The following is a 20,050-nucleotide window of genomic DNA, read 5'->3' on the forward strand; positions in this document are numbered from 1 at the left end:
CATAAAGAATGACCGAGCGCTGAAATGCTCTGGTTTCCCGGAGGAAAATGGCCAGAGAGACTCCCCCATCCACACAGATGCTCCTTCTGCCAAATCACTGGCGAGAGCGTTGGCCTATTATATTTGGAAAAGCCTTATTGCCTCACATGGAGATGGAAAAGATTCAAGCAATGCAGTGTGGAATTTAAATAAGAGAGGCTCCCAGGAAATGATGGCCCCAGACATCATCAATCCCTGCGAGAGCCCTGGAGGGTAGAAAGCAGTTGCAGGAGAAAGGTACCTTAAGTCAGAGGTTACTAAATTTTGTCAGGAACATCTCTCTACCCAGGAGAGAAGTGAGCCGTGACATGCCTGATCCCATCACCCCAGGCCTGGACAGGGGCTCGTTCTCTTCCTGCAGCAGCGGAAGCTCTACATCTGCCTCGATTTACTATCCCAGTGCCGGTGCTTCCCAAGCAGGGAAAGGTGCCAGCTTTGTCCCGTTCTTTGGTGGATTTCTCAAATCAGATAAATACCCACACAGGTTCGGGGTGCTGGCTGGCCTCGGCCGTTCAGGGTTCAGCTGCTTTAGTGGGTCAAGTCCCACCTATCTGCTCTCCTGATGCAAAACTCAAAAATAAGTTTCTCATGAGAACAGCGCAGCAGGTCAAGTCAAGGTCGACTCAGCCAGTGCCCCACCACTGCCAACAAACAGATGTTTAAGGACAAAGTGCAGAAAAGGGCAAGTATCTAAAAGTGAAGAGAAAGGGAAGCATCTATCAATCCCTCCCCAAACAGCTACCCTGTTCAGTGAAAGACAGGCCTGGAAAATCCCCCATGCACAGCAACCTCCCAGCAAGAAGACTACCAGCAGATAGGTTTGAGCAGCAGTTCCTAAAAAAAAGAGCAAGTTATTTTAACCTTTTGTTGCTCTTCGTCTGTGGAAGAGTCATCCGATGCCTGAGGCGAGTTTCCAGAGCTGTTCCTTCGAGCATCTGCACCCCCGTCTGCAGCAGGCGGCACTTCCAGCACAGGTACCCTGGAGACCCCGTTCCTTCCACTCCCTTGCTCCTCCGTCCTGGAATGGGAGCAGGTGCGTGACCGGCTCTCCTGGGAAAGCTCCACGAATTTCTCCAAAGCGCTGAAGAAATCAATCCTGTCTGTACTGAAGTCTCTCACTTCTGGCTGGGGATTCTGTTGGAGACTCGGGGAATTTTGGTTCGGAGATTGGGGAAAGTCTTTTAAGCACGAAGTGAATTCTTCCATGGGAACCAAGTGCACGTTCATATCAGGCTTAAGGGCATCTTTTTCTAGATCATCCACTGTCAAATCAGGAAACTCTGTTATTTCCAAGGGGTGCTGGAGTTGCATTAAGGCCTCAGAAGCATGGCAGTTATCGGGGGGGACCGAGTCTACGCAACACCCTGCCGTACAGCCATTGATATTGTTCAGGTTCAGCTTGTCCTCCATCTGCTCAGTGTGGTAGTCTCGACATGTAAACTCTAGGTGGATCCTCCTCTCCTTCACACGCATCTCCTCGATCACATTTGCATCCTCTGGGAGCTGCTGCTCCCTGCCTAGCTCAGCTGAGTAGATGGGAGGCATCGGCTGCTGGTTGTCATTGGTCTTGGCCTCTGAGATCTGGTCGGCTGAGGTGGTGATCTCCTTCTTGTTCAACTCCAGCCCAGACTTGCAGATGGGCTCGTGATGGTCCGAGAGGTCGCTGTCTGAGTGCGAGCGCCACAGCTTATTATGCCGCTGTTTGCTGCGGGGAAGAAAAGCAAATGAAAATATTGAGTAGTGTTTCCACACACCAGGGCCAGGCCCACCTTGTTGTAAGAGGACGCAACCTACATGAAAACCCGTGCCAAACACTGGAGTCATCGACCACAACTGCAGCTTCCCCTGAACAGTTCAGGGCCAAACCTGCTGCTGGAGAAGTTGATCCAGTAACAAACCACTCTCCAGCAGCTAAATCCCACTGCACTGTTGTGCTCCATACACGTGTTCCCCAGCAATATTTTATCTGTCTATTCAACAAATGCAATGTTTAACTGACTACAGAATCTGGTCCTTTCTGAGCCTGCAAGTGCTCTTGCATTTGCTTGCAGGTGAGCAATGGCCAGAAGAGTCAGGGTCCCCAGTCCTGGACATGAGCAGACGGTTGACACTGAATGAAACCCCCTTGCTCTTGTGGCTCCTTCTTTGAAGAGTTTCAGTGATCAACAACCGAGCTCTGGCACCAAGAGGGTGGGCTGGGAGGATGTGGGTGTGCATAAAACACAGAAGACATCCTCAACAGTCAACAAGCAGCCCAAAACACCACCTGCCTTTCACAGGAAGGAAGCTCAAGAGTTCTCCAGCTCTTGGAAAGCCCCTTTAGGAAGGTCTGAGCAGTCACAAGGCCAAGCAACTGCCAGCGGCAGGGCACCACCTTCCTTATCTCCGCCTGCCAAGAAACCCAGCCCCAGGGCTTACAGAGAGCAAAGGAGGCAACTTCTCACAGTGAAACCACAGCCGTTAGCCATGTCTAGCTGCCGCTAGCAAGGGCTTTGCTCAGTGACCACGGCCACAGGGCTGTGCTTCCACGGTTTGCCCCTAGGAGGAGAGCAGATACCACAGAAAGGTCCTTGGATCTGCAGGAGACCTCGCGAAACCCCTCCAGTCCCCTGCTAGTGTGAGCAGGCGCTCCCAGACACATCCACTGGCTGCAGTAAGGTAATTAACACATGCTATTGAACTAACTACAACGCCCCCGTTTAGTTTTAGGTGCCCAAAAGCTATGGAAAATAATCTATCATGGACTTAGCTTTCTAACCCCATAATCAGTTACGACTTTCATGTATGACACAGGGCAGAACCAGGTCTTTTCAGAGGGGAGGAGAGTCAAGGCTAAAGGCCAAAGGCATTGCTCTGGCGGGCACGTGCTCTGTCTCTAATGGGTTTTGGAGCAAAATTTGACACTGGCAGCAGATCCAGGCTTGTCTGTGAGGCAGGTTGTTGCTGCGGCTCTGTACGGGATGCCAAACATTTCCCATGCCTCTGCTCATGTAACCTGGGGAGAAGTCGCTGCTGCTTTCTGAGGGCACTCCTCACCCTGGTGCTTTGGTGCTCAAATCCAGCCCTCTGCTACACACCTGGTTTTGAAAGTCAAAATCACCCTTGCGCATGGAACCAAACTTGCCTAGCACAGCCTTGATCTGAGAACCAGAACAGTTGTCAACAACCGCTGGGGGAGAGAGGTGTGTTTATTAACTTTTAATCTCACACCTCCTCTGGTTTTACAATCTGCAAGAGGTGCTAAGAGCAGGGTCAAAGAACAGGAGCCCCAGTCCCTTCCTAGAGCTCACAGCCACCTCTTGCCCATCCTGGGCAGCGTTCCCGGTGCCGGGGGGGATAGCCCACGGCCGCCCAGGCGTTCGGTGTGCCAGGCACGGCACAAGGTCCGGGGGCAGCACCAGGGCTGGCCAGCTTGTGCCCACACCAGCCTTGGACCAGGAGCCCCCCACACCTCCCCCCCATGCTGCAGCCAGCTCACCAGGCTCCGGTATAAAACTATTGCTGTTGATTCATAAGTCGCACAAGGCATAGGGGATCCCAGACACTCTTTTCCTGTAACTTATCCGTAACTGATAAAAGAAACAGGGCTGGCTCAGCCTTTCTGTGTCTATCACCAGAGGGAGGGGACAGTTTAACTAACCCCAGGAAGTACGACAGTCCCAAAGAGCAAAACACGCTTGTTGTGGTGACTAAAAGCAGGCAGGGGGTTTTCATTTTACAGCTGGAAAACATACCCCAGTTGCTATAAGCCCAACACAAAACCGTAACTAGATAGTGCGAGCACATGGCTGCCCTCGCCTTCCCTCTGAAATCGGAGCAGTCACATGAGCGTGAATCTGTTGTTTTTCTGGGGTTTTTTTGTTTGTTTGAGTTTGGCTTTTTTTTTTTTCACCTGTCCTGGAATACCGCAGCAATAAACAAGGCGGCCAGAGGCCAAAGCTAAATAACACAGAGAAGAAAAAGGAGAAAAAGCAGTTTGGAGCTGAGAAAGGAACCACATAAAGAGGGACCATTTCTGCAGCACAGAGAGGCTACTCCTTCCTTCAGTAAAGCTTCACTTACTGCAGGCTTTTTAGTCCTACGCAGACAGATGTAATGCACTGCTCTTGCATTTTTTAAAGCCTCACGAGTAATCCTGTTCGTGCCATTGTATGGGGACTTGCAGAGTAGGTCAGGAGCAGTGGTGTGCTTAAGTGGGAGGGGAGCCACACACCATACAAATGATGGCAGCAAGAAAGATTTACCTCCTGAAAAATAAATTACTGGAAGACAGCAGGGGAAAAAAATATCCTTAACAAAAATGTTTGTACCGGGTGGCTTTGCAGGTGTGCCATCAACTACCAGACTGACAGATTACCTAAACCAGCTGCAGGGCTGAGGGCTTGAGGATGTGATATACCAGCTGCCACCAGCCCAGGGCTCCTCACAGATGTTCACCAACCTGTGGCAAAGGACACTGGCATGCTTTTCCCACCTGAACAGCTTCTTTTCATCCACCCAGTTTACCCCAGTGAGATCCAATTTCCCAGTCTGCCCAATGCTACATAGCACACCACACTGGTCAGGTCACTTCTAGCTCAGAGTTACGCATTGACCTTTCTTAACTGGTGCCAGCAGCATGTTTGGTGTCACACGAGGAGGCACCAAAGGCTGGTGTGGTGTCTGTCTCAAAGGATTTCAGTCCAGAAGAGCGCAATTTCTTAAAATATCTATTCCACTGTGATCTGTCCTGAGACTCCATACTACTCGGCTGCTTTTTTTCAGGAGAAAGAGGGTCATTATGGCAGTCAAGGTTTGGGGAGCAGAAAGAGAGAAAAGCAGGCATGGGAGGAGGTGGAGGACAAAGATCCTGGAGTGCACCTGATCAGGGAATTAGCTGGGAGGAGCCCTTGGGTTGCTAATCTGTACAGAGAGGGAAGGAGGAAGCACATTTCAGTGACAAAAACAGCTTACATCAGGGATTTGGTGTAAAAATTGGGCATCCAGATGTGGTCCAGCAGCAGAGGTAGCCAGGCTGCTGGGAGCAGGTGGAGAGCACAGGAGGAATGACAAGTCATTAGCATAGAAAAAGGGAAGGGAGATCTTCACAAGTGGATAGGACAGACCTGAAGGGACAAAACCAAGCGGAGGACCGAGGTAAGAAGTATGCCCTAAGGAGAGCACACAGGTACCTGAGTTGCTGTAAAGCACCTTTCAAAGGCACTAAGCAGCTATGAAATAATTACTTTGGTCAAAACATGCTAAGAGCCACCTCCTGCGGCAGGAAGCTCAGCTTGGGTAATTCTGCTTTCTTCAGACCTGCTCCCTGGCAAAGCACACCAGGATCCTAAACAAAATACCGTAATCTGGTGAAACACGAAGTATCACTACCTCCTTCCAGCTGATCACGTGAAGACATTGCTCAACACAGCGTACAAGCGGATTTCTCAGAAACATGCAATATTTATGTCTTTTTACTAATCAGGTGGTAGGCTTGGGATTACAACACACTTGCCCATCCCAGGCCCAGCTCCAGACCGGCCTCAGGATTCCACGCAGGAATAAACACCGCTGTTGCAATGCACAGAACATCCTGTCCCCTCCCCTAACACCAACACTTACCAAAGGGATCTAAATAAAACCAGACCAGCTGCTGAGGAGGGGCACGTCCAACAGGGAAGTGTAAGGCCGAGATGGAGACAAAGCAAGTTCCCTGCCAAGTGATGTTACAAGCAATAGGGACACTGTTTCTCTCTGCTGGAGTCTGCACAGCTCTGAACGCTGCATTCGGATGGCAGTTCAAGGGATGCTACTCTCCAAAAAACAGCCGTCCTAGAAGCCAAACAGCCTCCTAAAAGCTCTTTATTACACCCATTTTCCCAGGCGCAGCCGAGATAACCCATGAAAACAGAGCGCTGCCTTTCCCAAGACAGTCGTGAGCTTACATAATGCAGTGATGCAAGTTCTAATTAAAACAATGGAGTCAATCATTTAAGTGTTATGCCTTAACACGGGTAATCCGGGTCATTCCTTCCACTCACCTGGCCAGCAGGATCCCTTGGTATTCCTCCAGCTGCCGCATAAAGCTGGGGTTGGGCTTGGTGACGGTGCGCCGTTCCTTCACGTAGTCGTACGCCCTGTCCAGGTTCCAGCCGTACTCCTTCATGGCGTAGGCGATCACCGTGGACGCCGAGCGGCTCACTCCCATCTTGCAGTGCACCAGGCACTTAGAACCATTTTTCCTGAAGCGGGAGAAAGACAAAAGAGGATCATTAAAGAGAAAATACAGCCTCTGAGAAGCTTAAGAAAATAACTTCTTTACCAGAGCATTATCAAACATTTCCAACACTGTGGCCACAGCTGAAGTCTGGGATGTGATCTGGTAATCCAATTTACAAACTGGAGCAAGACACACAAGAAAGCAAAGAACAAGGCCTTGATATTCTGAACAGATTTTGTTACAACAGCTCTTCCGAAGCTTTTATCGCGAAGTGGACAGACGTCGGTTGTTTGCAGAGATCTGTGAAGACTGCTAACGACTAACACGGCATCCTTGAACTCGGCCCCAGCACCCCGCTGGTATCAAGCAGTATTCCAGATAAAAAGGGCATCTATCGCACTAACATGGCATCACAGTTTAGAAACACATCCCTGGAAGATACTGAGCAGTTCAGGGCAGCCCCTAGCACAGAGATGGTTCTTCTACCGCAAACTTTTGTCGGTGTGTTATTGGGTTTGGCAATTGGCTGAACAGGACCAACATTGCTTTAGTCAGGTGTCTGAAACCCCACCTAGCTCCCACCCACATCTCTCGAGGCACCGGTAGGTGCAAATCCAGCCAAAAGCCCCACAGACCAACCTGGCAGGTTTTTCTTGATACCACCATTTCTTAGGAGTGTCTATAGGTAGAAAGCTCACCTCCTCTGCTCTGTTTGTAACAGCCCTTCACCTCAGTACTTGTCTAAATGCAAGCAAGTGGAAAAGACGGCCTCCCCATGGCTGGGGGCAGAGACCTCAAATGATGGCTGCAGTGTAGAGCCCTGCTGCAATCGGGTGGAAGGTCCTTCTGTTTTAATTGGTTTTTCTTATTGAAGGCAAAGCAAACAGTGCCTTTGAATGCAATGAGCAGCTACTCTGCTTGCTGAGGCTGGTACAGAGCCTGAAAGGGCAGCCAGCGCTCTGCTCCAAGGAATTAAAAAACATTTGTCTGCCATAAAATACGAGGAGGAAGGCGACAGCCCTTCTCTGTGAACTCCATGCGCCGGGCAGCATTGGCATGGAGCAGGCTGGGAGAACCTGCGTTTGGCACTGTTAATTTTCTCCTTGAAGCGCTAGGTTTTCTGGGTTGCCAGCCATGCGAAGCTCCCCCAGGACAAACCAGGAGGCCACGGAGCACACACAGTCATGTGCCTCAACAAGCTCAGACCTCAGCTGCTCACCGCCCTGAACCCGCACCCACACTCCCCAGGCACTGTGAGAGATGCCTGCACTCTTTGGGGTTTATGGGGCTAGAGCAGCCTTTAGACAGCTCTAAGACTTTTCCAGCTTTGCAAATCAAATTAATCAAAACGTTGCAATGCTTTTGGTGACTAAAAAAAACCCCAAACACTACAAGCAGACAGGGCAAAGAAGGGGGTACAGTGATTGCCCCAGTTTGGAAGACTACTAACTTACATCACCTCATACACAGTACTGACGCCCAATTGTTTAAACCCCAGTGGAAAATACTCTGGGCGGGAAAATACTTCTGAGGATGACAATTCAAAAATCAATACTTAAGGGAATACAATGATGTCTTTTAAAAAAAACCATCTTAAATAAAATAAATCTTGAGCCACACTCAGACAAGTCAGCTTTTAAAGGCTATGAGAAATTGCAAGCACCAGCTACGGTTAAGAGATGACAGGCTTCTATAATGGAAATAATACTTTAATGGCAACATATGCCAATCTACTTTCTGACCAGTTTTCCCTTAAGAAGGCTGCTGAATTGACTCGAGACTGCTTGTATAACTGGGATGCAATTCTTTGCAGTAAAAAGGCCCTACTTTCAGCATCCGCTATCAGATTACGCACTGTAACTGACAGCTCAGAGACCTGCACAGGCACTTATCCTGCTAAAGGGAGGAGTTTGCTCTGGAGCATTACGCCACAAGTCATCACTCCCAGGCTGCGGGCTTCATCGTACAACCTCACAGTGCAGCAACAGCTTACATTTGGGTTTGGCTCATAAGGTTTTGCTTCTTACTTTTGTTAAGCCCTGCTCGATTTGTCAGTGCCCTTTCCTCCCAGCAGCACCTCTGCAGATCCACCGCACTTCCCAAGCAGCAGGCAAACTGCCAGCTCTCTTGCACAGAAATGATCTCCTCCACTGTTTGCCTGGACTGCGACCGGGCAGAACCCCCTGCCTAGTCCTACCCGCTCCTTGTACAAGCACCCACAAGAATGAGAATTTGTGGAAGGCAGCTCTAACGCTTAGACAGAAACTACAAAATAAAAATGCTTTGATCCTAGGTCGGCAAGGAGGAAAAGCAGTTAAGAAAATCAGTAGGAAATATAAAATGCTTAGTATACATCTTCTAAATGTGTGTGTTCCGTTCTGAAAAGACTTACTTTGCCTTGGAGATGAATTTGTAGGTGTCATTCCAATACGCCAGAAGATCTGTTGCTTCTTCATCATATACCCGAATATTATGGTACTCGAAGAGCCCAGGGAAGAAGTTATCTATTTCTCGAGTCACATTCAAAATATACCGCACCCTGCATGGGAACAGGCAGCAGATAAAAATGCAGACTGTGCAAAACACAGCAAGTTCAGAGAGATAGCGCAGCTGCTACACAACAGCCTTGCCCTGCTTTGCAAGCGGTAAAACTCAAAGCATTTGAAGCTGCAGTCTTTAACATACCTCCTTGGAAACCAGGCCTTAACGCAAGGAAGCGGCAGCTGACACAGACGAAAGGTTCTGCAGAGCAGTTTAGAGCCTAGCCTCTGATAAAACAGCTTCCATCCATACAGGGTAGAAGCTTCCCCTACAGAACGTCAGGTTACACTGCTTGCCCACCGCCTCTATCCTGAGTGCTGGCACCACTGTGTCCCAGGAGCTCCTGCACAGAGCGTTCGGTTCGCGTTTGGACACTTTCTCAAAGCCCCTTTGTGAATCTCTCCTCCTGCTGCACCAACAGCGCAGGAGGACTGAAGGCATAAGCTCGTGAGCAACACCAGAGTTAAACAAATGCATAAAATAACTATGGAGAGATGTAACAGACAACGAGCCACTGGGGAGGATTTATTTCTTATCCCTAAATTTTCTGGAAAGGAAACTGCTAGAGAAAGCATATGGTATTTATGTACACTACATGCAGTATTTTTAGCCCTGAGGGTTACTCGTAAGATGCTTATGAACAGCACTCATGCTGGGGTATCAGACAGAAGGGCACCGCAAGGGGGTGACATCCCTTTTCCCTAGCAGGTACGAGATCTCGGGCAGTGAAGTAGGACCTGTCTGACCCAAGGGAACTGCAGCAGACCCTGAGCTGAATGAGGAGAGTCAATGTTGCCAGGCTGACTCTCCAAGGCACAGAAGTATGCTATCAATTCAATTCAGTAGAGTGATTAGTTTCTTCCACTGGATTGGCACAAATAAGCCAAATGTGTAAATAATAATTTAATTGCAAAATCTTGGTGCTTAGATCCACCGGGCCTAGAGAAAGGACACTAAGCTTAACCCTGAAAGGTAGAAAGGGCAGGAGCCAGAGGAACCCATCAGTGCTAAGCCCAAGAGCTACAGGACTTCACTTCCTACGGGGCCCCACTCAAAGCAACAAACGCTATTTACATATTTTCCTTCCTGCCGCAGTCCGGAGGTCCAGACTCCAAAGCGCCTCTGTAATCGTGACACCTCAGTCCAGAACAACAGGCTGGAGCAGAGGGCACAGAGCCAATTGCGCAGCATCTAGTTCAGTAATTGTAGCTTTTTTGCTACTTATAGGTATGAGATTGCTGGCTTCGTCCGCCAAGGGGATGTCAGTCAAGGTCAAGGAATAAAGTTCTTTTACTTTAGGGTGCCTGTTTGTAGACGTGGAGTTTGGAGGAAACAAGAGCTTGTTCAGATCTGCAAATCCTTTAGTAAGACTCAGGTTACGCAGCAGGTATGGAACAGTTTGTTGCACAGACAAGTGTTGAGGCCAGGCTCTTGCTTTTAAGCTGATGGCCTGAAGCTACTTACCCTCTGTTCTGCAAGTCTTCCAAGTTGGAGGCGTTCCATTCCGAGCCCTGCAGGGAAAACATGCAAAGGGACACATCAGCCAGAGGGAAGGCATGGCTGGGCGACTGGAAGAGGGAAGGATTGTCACCAGTGAACTGGAGGAAGAAGTTGACCAGCCAAGTGCTGGAGAGCAGGGGGTCTTTTGAGTAAAGGCGTTCACAGAAGAGTGGTAACAGGGCTGATGTTCAGCACCTTATCTCGCCCCATTCACCAGATGCATTCTGAAGCAAGAGGCAGCTCTGCAAAGCAGGAGCCCAGCACCACATGCTGGCACTTCCTGCAAACCGCTGACAAAACCACCTCAGCAAAGACAAGACCACTCCACCCTTTCCCTGGAGGCTGCTGCCAGCTCTACCCCACAGAAGAGAGACTGCCTGTGTTTAAAAACCATCCAGGTGCTCTTTATCCATGAAACACCCATCTCACACATCAAAGGCAGCAACACCGTAAGCTCGCTTGTGTTACATCTCTTTTCCCCACATTCAAAGCCTGCGTGAGCAGAGGAACACACGCGTTTAACTCCGGCTAGCTCACTCTCTTCTCTGCAGCACACGCAGGGCCTCCAAGCTGCTTGCTTCCTGCTCAAACACATAAACCCTTACTGAGGACAAAATCACTCAAAGGCTTCTTTCAAAAATTAAGGTGCACAAGTATCTGCTTCCTTGCCCTAAACCAGCTCCTAAATAGAAAGATGGTTCAGATGACACTGCTCTGGTGAGAACCCCCTGCAGTGCTGTGTCCAGCTCTGGAGCCCCCAGCACAGGAAGGACATGGAGCTGTTGGAGCGGGTCCAGAGGAGGGCACAAAAATGATGTGAGGGCTGGAGCAGCTCTGCTACGAGGCCAAGCTGAGCGAGCTGGGGTTGTGCAGCCTGGAGAAGAGAAGGCAGTGGGGAGACCTTATTGTGGCCTTCCAGTGCTTAAAGGAGGACTGTAGAAAAGATGGGGGCAACCTCTTTAGCAAGGCCTGTTGTGACAGGCCAAGGGGGGATGGTTTTAAACTAAAGGAGGGTGGATTTAGACTGGATATAAGGAAGAAATTTTTTATACTGAGGGTGGTGAAACTCCAGCCCAGGTTGCCCAGAGAGGTGGTCGATGCCCCATCCCTGGAAACATCCAAGGTCAGGCTGGACGGGGCTCTGAGCAACCTGGTCTAGTTGGGGATGTCCCGCTCACTGCAGGGGGGGCTGGGCTGGGTGGGCTCCAAAGGTCCCTTCCGACCCAAACCATTCTGTGACTCTATGAATGAGTAAACAAGAGGGTCCCAGGCAGCACTACCATCACCAGCAGAACAGCACTGCTCCCATGGCACAGGCTTCCACACCGCCCCAGGGCCAGGAGAGGCACCGCCACGGTGAGCTGGCCCTTGGAGCATACCCACGGCCAGCCTGCAAACCCAGCCAGCCTGAGAGTGAGAGCCTCCCAGTCTTGCAGAAGCAGCAGTGTCCACCCAGAGGATGGGTTGCTGCTTGCCCCAGAAAGCGTGCATAGGCACCCCGCATCTGAGATGGGGGAGGTACAAGAGCTCTGACTCAGGCACGAACTCGCGCCCATGACAGTGCTTGCAGAAAAGTCCTGAGCGCTCACAGCCCGCGTCTAGACATACACACAGAGGAAAGGGCTGCGTTACTATTCTGGGAGCTACTGGGGACCAGTCTGTTGTCTTGTCTTGACAGTTCAGGAATAGAAAGAAAAAGCAGCTGGTTCTTCCCAAACTGAACTACTTCATAAGGGAAATCATGGTAATGAGGACACCAGTCAAGGGTTCAGCACAGATGGGACTCAATTTCAAGCAGAATAAAGGGGCAAACATTACATGCCACGGTAGCCCAGATTTCAACAGAATCCATTGCCTTCAGCCACAGACCAGGTCAATCCCAAAGTCCAGAGAGGTGCACACTCTGAAGGAGGACTACAGGGGCTCTTGCTATTCAGTATCTACCAACAAACATGTTTTAATCCCTGCTGTATTTACCCTACCCCCCAGATGTACTTAGCTTCATGTCGTCTCTTTCTGGTCAAGGAAGAATACTTTAATTCAGGCCTGAGAACCACCCATGTCCAGAGGTATGGAGTACAATGCTGCAGTGGTGAAAGCCTCTTCTCCTGTCCTTTGATCCACAATTACCAGCATCACCATGTCTCTTATTTCCTGCTTAGTCATTTTAGCACTCCCTAAGTGGGATCCCACAGGGCTCTTGCCTCCACCTGGAAGGAAACAGCTCCATGCCTTCCAGTACACACACTCCTGAATTAAGCTGGCGCCCAGCCCCAGCAGCACTGCTCCTCACTGCAGAGAGCTGCTTTGCAAATACTTCTATTCCACACATTAGCCACAGCTCTTCTTGGTGCTGCCTGTAAGCCTTGTTTTAAAGGTCTCGTTCCCACTAAATGTACTCAGAGCCAAGACTACAAGCCCTGCAGCGGACCAAACTGCCTGAACTGCTTTTGACTAGCACTGTAAGCCTGTAACAGGTCTCTCTCTCTCTGGAGACCACAGTCTGCAATAAAAGAAAATCCATTGCGCTGTAGGTACTTCAGGTTTCCTGGCTTTAACCCACCACCATTTCTTGGGAGTGCTCACACTAACATACACCATCCCTCTGAGCCATGGCACTAAGTTTCAGGAGATGGGGAGAGGCCCTCTCCATCTGGAAAGACCAACTGGTCCAAAAGGAATGGCTTCGTTTAAAGTTGAGCCAACCTCATAGGCTAGACAGCCCAACCAAACCCGCGTCCGTTGCTTCGGGGCTGGGAAATCCAGTGGAGCACTGACTCACCAGAAGGAGGTCCAGTAATTAGACAGGCCCCAGCAGCAATGAAAGGCAACTGAGCAAGCAAAACATTAAAAGGCAAAATGTTCATGTTTTGTTAAGTGACTTATCTCCAGGATTCTTTGTTAAGCTCCTTTGTTCCTCCTGGATCACGTGAGCTCGGAGCTTTCCATGTTACAGTAGCGTCATTCCACCTGAATGTGACACAGTCCCCCCAACAGCTCCCTTCCCTCTTTGCTGTAGTTATGCCCTTCCCAAACACACGTATACTGAGAACTTGGCGTGCGGGTAGCCTGGACAGTTAAAGCTACAAAACTGGTCTTACATCAATGGAAACGGCTCTGAGAAGTAGTTGGAATTAAAACTTTTCCCCTCCCATCCTCTAGGGACAGGGTCTACAGCTAGGCTGGTGTTGTATGGCAAAGTTTAGTACAGCCAAGAAGCCAGGCTGCTCTTGTTCAACAGCACTGGTGTCTTGTGTCTTGCTTAAGAGTACGCGACCCCAGGATCAGCCAACCTCTCCTTCAGAGTTCCTTTAAGTTCCTCCAGAGGCCCCTGTGTCAACCACGACATAGTGAGAAGCGTTAGGCGTGTTTTTTCTTGAATTCACTGTTAGACTTACCAAAAAGACATGATCAAATATCTGGGTGGGGCTGTCCATCTGCCCAAGGATCACTATCATTTCATTGTCAATGAACTCTTTGAACTCCCGCAGGTTACACACCATCTGCATCTCCAGCTCAGTGCGTATCTGGGTGGGGAGGAGGAATGCATGGAAGCCACGTGAGGTTTTTGCTCTAGCCTTTCTTCAAGGCATAAAGTGCAGAGCTCTCTAGTTTGCACAACAGCGCTTCCAGTGCTGCTCCCTCACCACTCACCTCTTTTGATGTGATGTTCTCCAAATCCTTCTGCATCATGATCTCCCTCAACTTGGTCTTAATTAGCCGTTCCGTACGCTCCCGCTCTGTTGGGCTATCAGAAGAAAGCAGAGTCACCGGGAGGGGAAACAAACTGGAATCATGGCACTTTTTAAACAGGTATTGTATAGGCTGGATACTCTGCAGAGAGATGTCAGAGTATCTGAGATACACTACCCCCAGGCATGTCCTCAGCTGGAGGGAATTCAGGTGACTGTAAAACCCAGTTTAGCTTCCCAGTTGTATATGAGAGAGACCAACTGAACGCTCCTAATCCATTGTAGTCATCCAGAGAACCTCTGGTATTTGGTAAAATTTAAATTGGGAAGGCTGCATTATACTCTCTGGAGCAACGTCTAAGCCTTCCCCTACCTTTCTTGGAAAGGTAACAGCTCCAAAGCTCCTTACATGGAGACACGAGGGCAGCTAAGCCTCTGTGCATTCCTCCAGCCTCTGCTGCCAGAGGCCTTATCACCAGCTGCAAAAATAGCCTGACTAACACCAGGGGAAGTTGCAACAGAGCAGCAGCACAAAGCTGCCTCACCCATCATCTTTAGAAGGGACCCGGCAGTAACATCTCGCACCACCTTCCTGTTTCTCTGGAGGGCCGCCAGGACGGTGGCCGCACAGACACTTCTCTGCTTTACAAGTGTCCAACTAGTCGTTCACAAATGAAAATCATGGAAGTTCCTGGTCCTTTTAACCTCACGCATTATTTCAGGACTCAGTTAAGAGAATGCTGTCTAGGTGTCCCCAGGAAATCATTCAATTGCTCCCACCAGGGAAAGGGTGGGCTACCTAAAATTTATACATGAAATGTGTCAAGAGAATAGTAATCTGACAGCCTGCCAAAACTTTTCAGCCACTGTCCTTGTACATTAAAAAACAATCAAGTGTGAGGACTTGTTCACAGCTGAACAACTGCTCTTAGCATTATTATTCACTCACTGAACTCCAACAACAGGAAATATCGGAGCATAAATCAACCGATGGCACTACTATACTGGGAAAGCAGCTGGGGCTAGTGAAGTCATTTCTTCTGCCACAAACGGGGGAACTAAGCCCTCACGCTTGGCATCACATCTGGACACAGACTACCTTTGAAGTTATATGGTATCAGCCCCATCAGCAACACTAAGTACAGGGGTTGTAAATGTTGAATGTTGATACAGCCTACAAATTTTGCCTTTCCAAACTGCCTACCTATCCACCTCCGCCACTGTGTTGGACCACCTATCACCAAACGTCCAACCATGTAGCTGGAGACAGCTTGGGACCTATACACTGTCCTGTTGCACACTTGCTGAGCTCCTCAGAACGATGAAAACCAGCACTGCTCTTTGTCCCCATTCTTAGGTGTATCAGGTGGATGCCTGTGAGGATGCTTCCGAGCTCACAGTCTCAGAAGTCCATCTATAAAACCTTCGCTTTACAGCAAAATGAACTGAGTAAGGAAAAAAAGACCATGTTACTCTAAACATGTGCTCAGATGTGTCCCAGCGAAATAGCAAAGTCCAGAGAAACCTGTTCCTTCCAGGACACACCAGGCCTGGAAACCAGAGGACAAAACCAGCAAAGAGGAAGGTCTAGGTGCTTGAAAATACACCATGCCTCCCTCACTAGTAACATGGGACTTACCTTGCAGAAGCGAAGTGCAAGGTAAACAACCAGGCCAAAAACAGAGGCTGGAGGAGATGCAAGGGAGCCCCAGAAGGGCTAAACTTCCAGTGCTGGTGTTTACCTAACCAGGGGTCTGCTAATTACCTGGAACAGGAAACCTCTCCTCATTAATACCTAATTGAGAGTAATCTCTTGTGGAAACCGTCTCCTCATTTGGAGATTGCAGTGCTTGGCAGGCAAATGCTTTGGCTCAGCAGAGCCATACCGACTTACACATCTGTGAAGAGGGCGGGCGAGTCAGGCCGGTGGGACTGGACATCTTGCATGGCGTTCCACTCGTTGACAGATGACTGGTCAGAGTTGATATGGCTCTCATAGTAACTGACCCACGTGAGGAAGAGGCTCCCTGGGTAGTAATTGTTGCTCCGTGCCACCTCACAAGCCTTATGTAAACTCTGCAAAGCAGACCTAGAAAGGGAAAAATACTTGCAGGATTGTAATTTCTTCCCCAGGCTGGTATCGAGCACAAAGCAGCAGCCAAATCCAGGATGCTACTCGCATCCCATCAGCTGGTACAAACCCCAGTGCTACATGCAACAGCCCCTGCACCGAGCAGGAGGCTGTCCTGCAAGGGTGTGCGTAACCACGCGTCGCAAGAGCTCGCGTGTCTTAACTGAGGTATGCAAAGGCAAGCCTGGATAGTGGCGAAGATGCCCACAAGTCAGAGGGCTGAGGCACCTGTGTTTCTGGCTCCAAAAACTGCTGCAACTACCTAAGCCGTAAATAAGATGCACAGAGTTCTTGTCCAAGACAGCTCCTACTGTGCCATCAGCTCCCCTGCGTGCAGGGCAGGGACACGCAGCAACGACACATGGAGAGCTGCGCAGCCAAGGGCTTGGGACTTGACTTTACTGAGGTGTTTAGGTGTCTGCTCTCTCTTGCTGCACAAGGGATGTCAGAAGTTTCTTCAGCTGCTGCTGGGAAACAAATCCCCCTCTCCTATTTTTAGCTTGTTTTAAATCTTTGACTGGGATCAGAAGGATCCAGGTCAAAATCACTGGGGTGACACAGTAGCATGACACCCTGACAGGCAATGTATTTCTGCAATGCAAAGAAGCTTGAGCCAGGAATACCTTCATGGCCACTACATTCTTACATGAGCCACCCTAAAAGGAAAGAAAAATGCAGGCAGCTTCTCTTTGCTTCTCTCTATCACAATGAACACATCTCACTGGAGACAGACTCCTAAAATATGCACAGTGTGTATTTCCTTATTTATGACAAGTAAAATAAATAAAAATTTATTTCAAACACATGCTCAAAGCAATTCTGCTTTGGAGAGATTCAAAGCAGCAGCGGTTTGCACAGGAATTTATCCCATTCCTTCCTGCCCCAGCTGAGGCGAAGGTGTGGCTGCAGCAGTGCTATAAACTCACTCACATATACCAGCACTTGCAGGTTTCTTTTTTTTCCCTTGGTATCAAACTCCCTTCCCTGTCTCTGAAGGAGACCTCTGGCTGCTCGAGCAGGTCTCAAGATACCAATAAGGCAAAGCAGCACCTGCTTTTTAAAAGCTCAAGCAGCCAACACACCTTGGAAAAAGGATCACTGGGACAGGTTATAGTAAGTACTTACCACATTGCCTGTACAGACACCGGCTTGAATATATGAACCCTGTTATCTGTCGACACGCTGAATCCTCTGGAGAGAGGAAAATAATCACAGTAAAAATGTGTCCCCAAAGCAACTTTTCAATTAATAACCGATAGTTTGTAGCTCATTAGATCAGCAAAGGAGCAGCCCTATGCATACACTGCTGAGTTCAGCTAGCCAACACATCAAAATAGCATGCTAAAAGCTCTAAGGTAACTTTTTAAAGCAGCTGCTGTCCGGGAAGAGAACTAGAACAGTGGGACAATGCTGGGCTGTGCCGTTTACCTTGGCAACACAAATTCAGTGCCACAGCTGGGAGCAACAGAGTCCAGCTAAAGTGGTCCTGGGGCAGCTACCAAGGAAAGAAAAGTCATTCCACGCGCTGCACTGGACAGCCTTTGTAACTGGCACAAACAGGAGGCTGCAAGTCAGGTGTCTGTCTGGCAGAGAAACATCATTCTTTCTTCATGTTCGGTCGAATGCTGCCTGCTGCAAGCATGATGGAGGGACACATAATAGGATCCCTTTAAGGAGCTTTCACTACACACCCACTCACCAGTAAAAGCTCCTTTACTCCAGCTTAAACACACACACAAGCCACTGTCTCAGTGCGTGTTTATTCATAGATAAGTCAATTATTGGTGCTCCCTGCCACAACCACAGTGATTTAGGGCCTTTGAGCCTACTACCCTGACACAGGGCAACAGCAGGAGCTCTGCTGGACCTGTCAGGGCTCTGCCATCATTTGAATCCTCCATATACCGTGCTGTAAGCTAACACACGGAGACCCCCTGCTACAGACCCAGAACAAGAGACACTCACCCATCCCCATCCAGGTGGATCAAGGTGTCACTCCACAGCGGCAGCACCAAGCCCATTGTACAAGTGCTACTGTAGTAAGAGAGAGAAGGTCAGCCCATCTACTGCAACACCGGGCTATTATTCTAATTTCACAGCAATGGTTGCAGATGTCCACACTCATTAGAAAAAAAATGAAAAACCCCAGTGTTGCTTCAGGGCAAACAGAGCCAGTGTTGTTCTACAGGTGTCTGGCAAGGATCGTTAGCCAGATACAGGCTGCAGTGGTACTCTTTCAAGCAAGCTTAAAGGGTTAACATACACCCAGGAGAAGAGCAAACTGGATTCAGAAGCAGCAAGCTTTGTGCGGAAGGTCAGAGGGGGCTCACAGTCTTCGGTAAGCTCAAAGCTTTCTTTACAGATTAGTCCCTCCCAGGCTCAAGTGGTTTGGTTCTAGCTCTGATTTTGCAATCCTTAGCTTTGTTTTCTTGTTTGTCCCTCAGCCACAGCTGCGGGGAGCTGGGATCGGTCTAGTGTAACAGCAGGGTGACCGGCAGCGTGGTAGGTTAGCAGTCACAGCCTATCACCCGTTGTTGACTCCTGCCCCTTCTTCTCCCTCCCACTCCTCAAGGATGAGCACAACAGCCCGCCCAAGACAAACAGCTTCTGGCAATCCCACTCCTCTCTCAGCTGCTCTGACCTTTTTACCCTCGCAGCCACCTGCTTTCTGTAAGGCTGAGTGGAAAAAAGCCAAGTAAAAAGCAGAAGTCGAGCGATGGAAAAAAAGGCAGGGGCAGAGGAACCCCACACAACCCGCACCAGGTTGTCAAACAAAAAAGCTGCATCTCATATAGCTGTAAAATAGTCCCTAATCAAAGCAGCGTCTTGAAGAAGAATTGGATTCAGCTGCCTCCTGTTCTCATGCTTTGCGCTAACTGCTCTCAAATGTCCACAAGCCCTAACACCCCCACCAGTCTCTGCAGCTCATGAGAAGTGGGGGAAGAGGGCGAGACTCGAGGCTTTGGAGGGTCAGACGGCACGAAGCCTCAGAGCGACTGGTGCCCAGCACAAGGAGACAGTGTGGCACACAGCTATTTCTGTTGACAACATGAGATGAGCTCATGGAAAGATGTGTTTTTAAAAGGCTTCCCAAGGTGGCTGGGTTATTTTTAGTGATACTGTTCAGCAAGCGCTTATCAGAGACCATAGCAACAAGTCTACATTGAGTTATAAATACCAAGTGGGCTAGGGGAGGGTATATCAGACTGACCATCCAGAACCCAAGTAACTCTACCAGAAAGCGAAAATGACCCTGCTATGTTATTAGAGACTGAATACCAGCGAGCTCTCAGTTATCAAAGGTGGCTGTGCTGGTCTATCACAGCCAATAGCAAGTTCCAAGCTCACAGCAACCTGTGCAAGGACAAGTTATTCTTACCCCACCGCAAGAGCATCGTTGAGCTACAGCTGTGCACAACATGCACAGGAAGGGAGCCAGGAGCCAGTGGCAGCATCAAGACAGTCCCCCTTTTTAGCGGGCGTCACTTGAGCTAAGCATCCGAATCAAGCCGCTTGGATTAAGCGTGGTGGCTGTTGTGGTCAGCAGGCTGTTCGGAAGGCCATTTCTTAGCCAAACAGTTCAATAAGATTTTCTAGTGACCTGCTAACTACCCGAAAGTCACTTCTAGCGACCAGGGTCAGTAGCAAGACTCATTCCTGTAGCAGCTAGAACTAAGCATGTATATGAAGCCTTCCAAAATGGTTTGAATAGCCACGATTTTCTTTGCCTGCATATGCCAAAACTTACAAGACTTTAACTTATAACCCTTCAAAAAAGCCACATGCCTCCATGCCCTCTCCAAAGTGCCTAGTCTCCCTTTCTAAGCCTGAAGCTTCTAGGGGTGCTGCACCCTGGCTTACGGTCACTCCAGCAGCAAAAGCTGCTTCCCAGCCACATTCTGCAGCCTTTTGGAGAGGTCAGCAGCAATTTAAATGAACGAGGCAAAA

The 20,050-nt window shown here is 49.3% G+C and overlaps 1 protein-coding gene across 1 annotated transcript in view; it reads right to left on the bottom strand.

Moving 5' to 3' along the window:
• SSH2 (slingshot protein phosphatase 2) overlaps window positions 1-20,050 on the bottom strand; it is a 103,926-nt gene that overhangs the window by 6,746 nt on the left and 77,130 nt on the right. The window contains 9 exon segments of the mRNA XM_075112756.1: window positions 901-1,744; window positions 6,060-6,260; window positions 8,631-8,777; window positions 10,244-10,290; window positions 13,678-13,806; window positions 13,934-14,027; window positions 15,866-16,060; window positions 17,228-17,293; window positions 18,068-18,136. Coding sequence (XP_074968857.1) covers window positions 901-1,744; window positions 6,060-6,260; window positions 8,631-8,777; window positions 10,244-10,290; window positions 13,678-13,806; window positions 13,934-14,027; window positions 15,866-16,060; window positions 17,228-17,293; window positions 18,068-18,136 — 1,792 coding nt within the window.

This window comes from Phalacrocorax aristotelis, chromosome 18 (genome assembly GCF_949628215.1).
Source record: "Phalacrocorax aristotelis chromosome 18, bGulAri2.1, whole genome shotgun sequence".
Taxonomy (NCBI): Eukaryota; Metazoa; Chordata; class Aves; order Suliformes; family Phalacrocoracidae; genus Phalacrocorax; species Phalacrocorax aristotelis.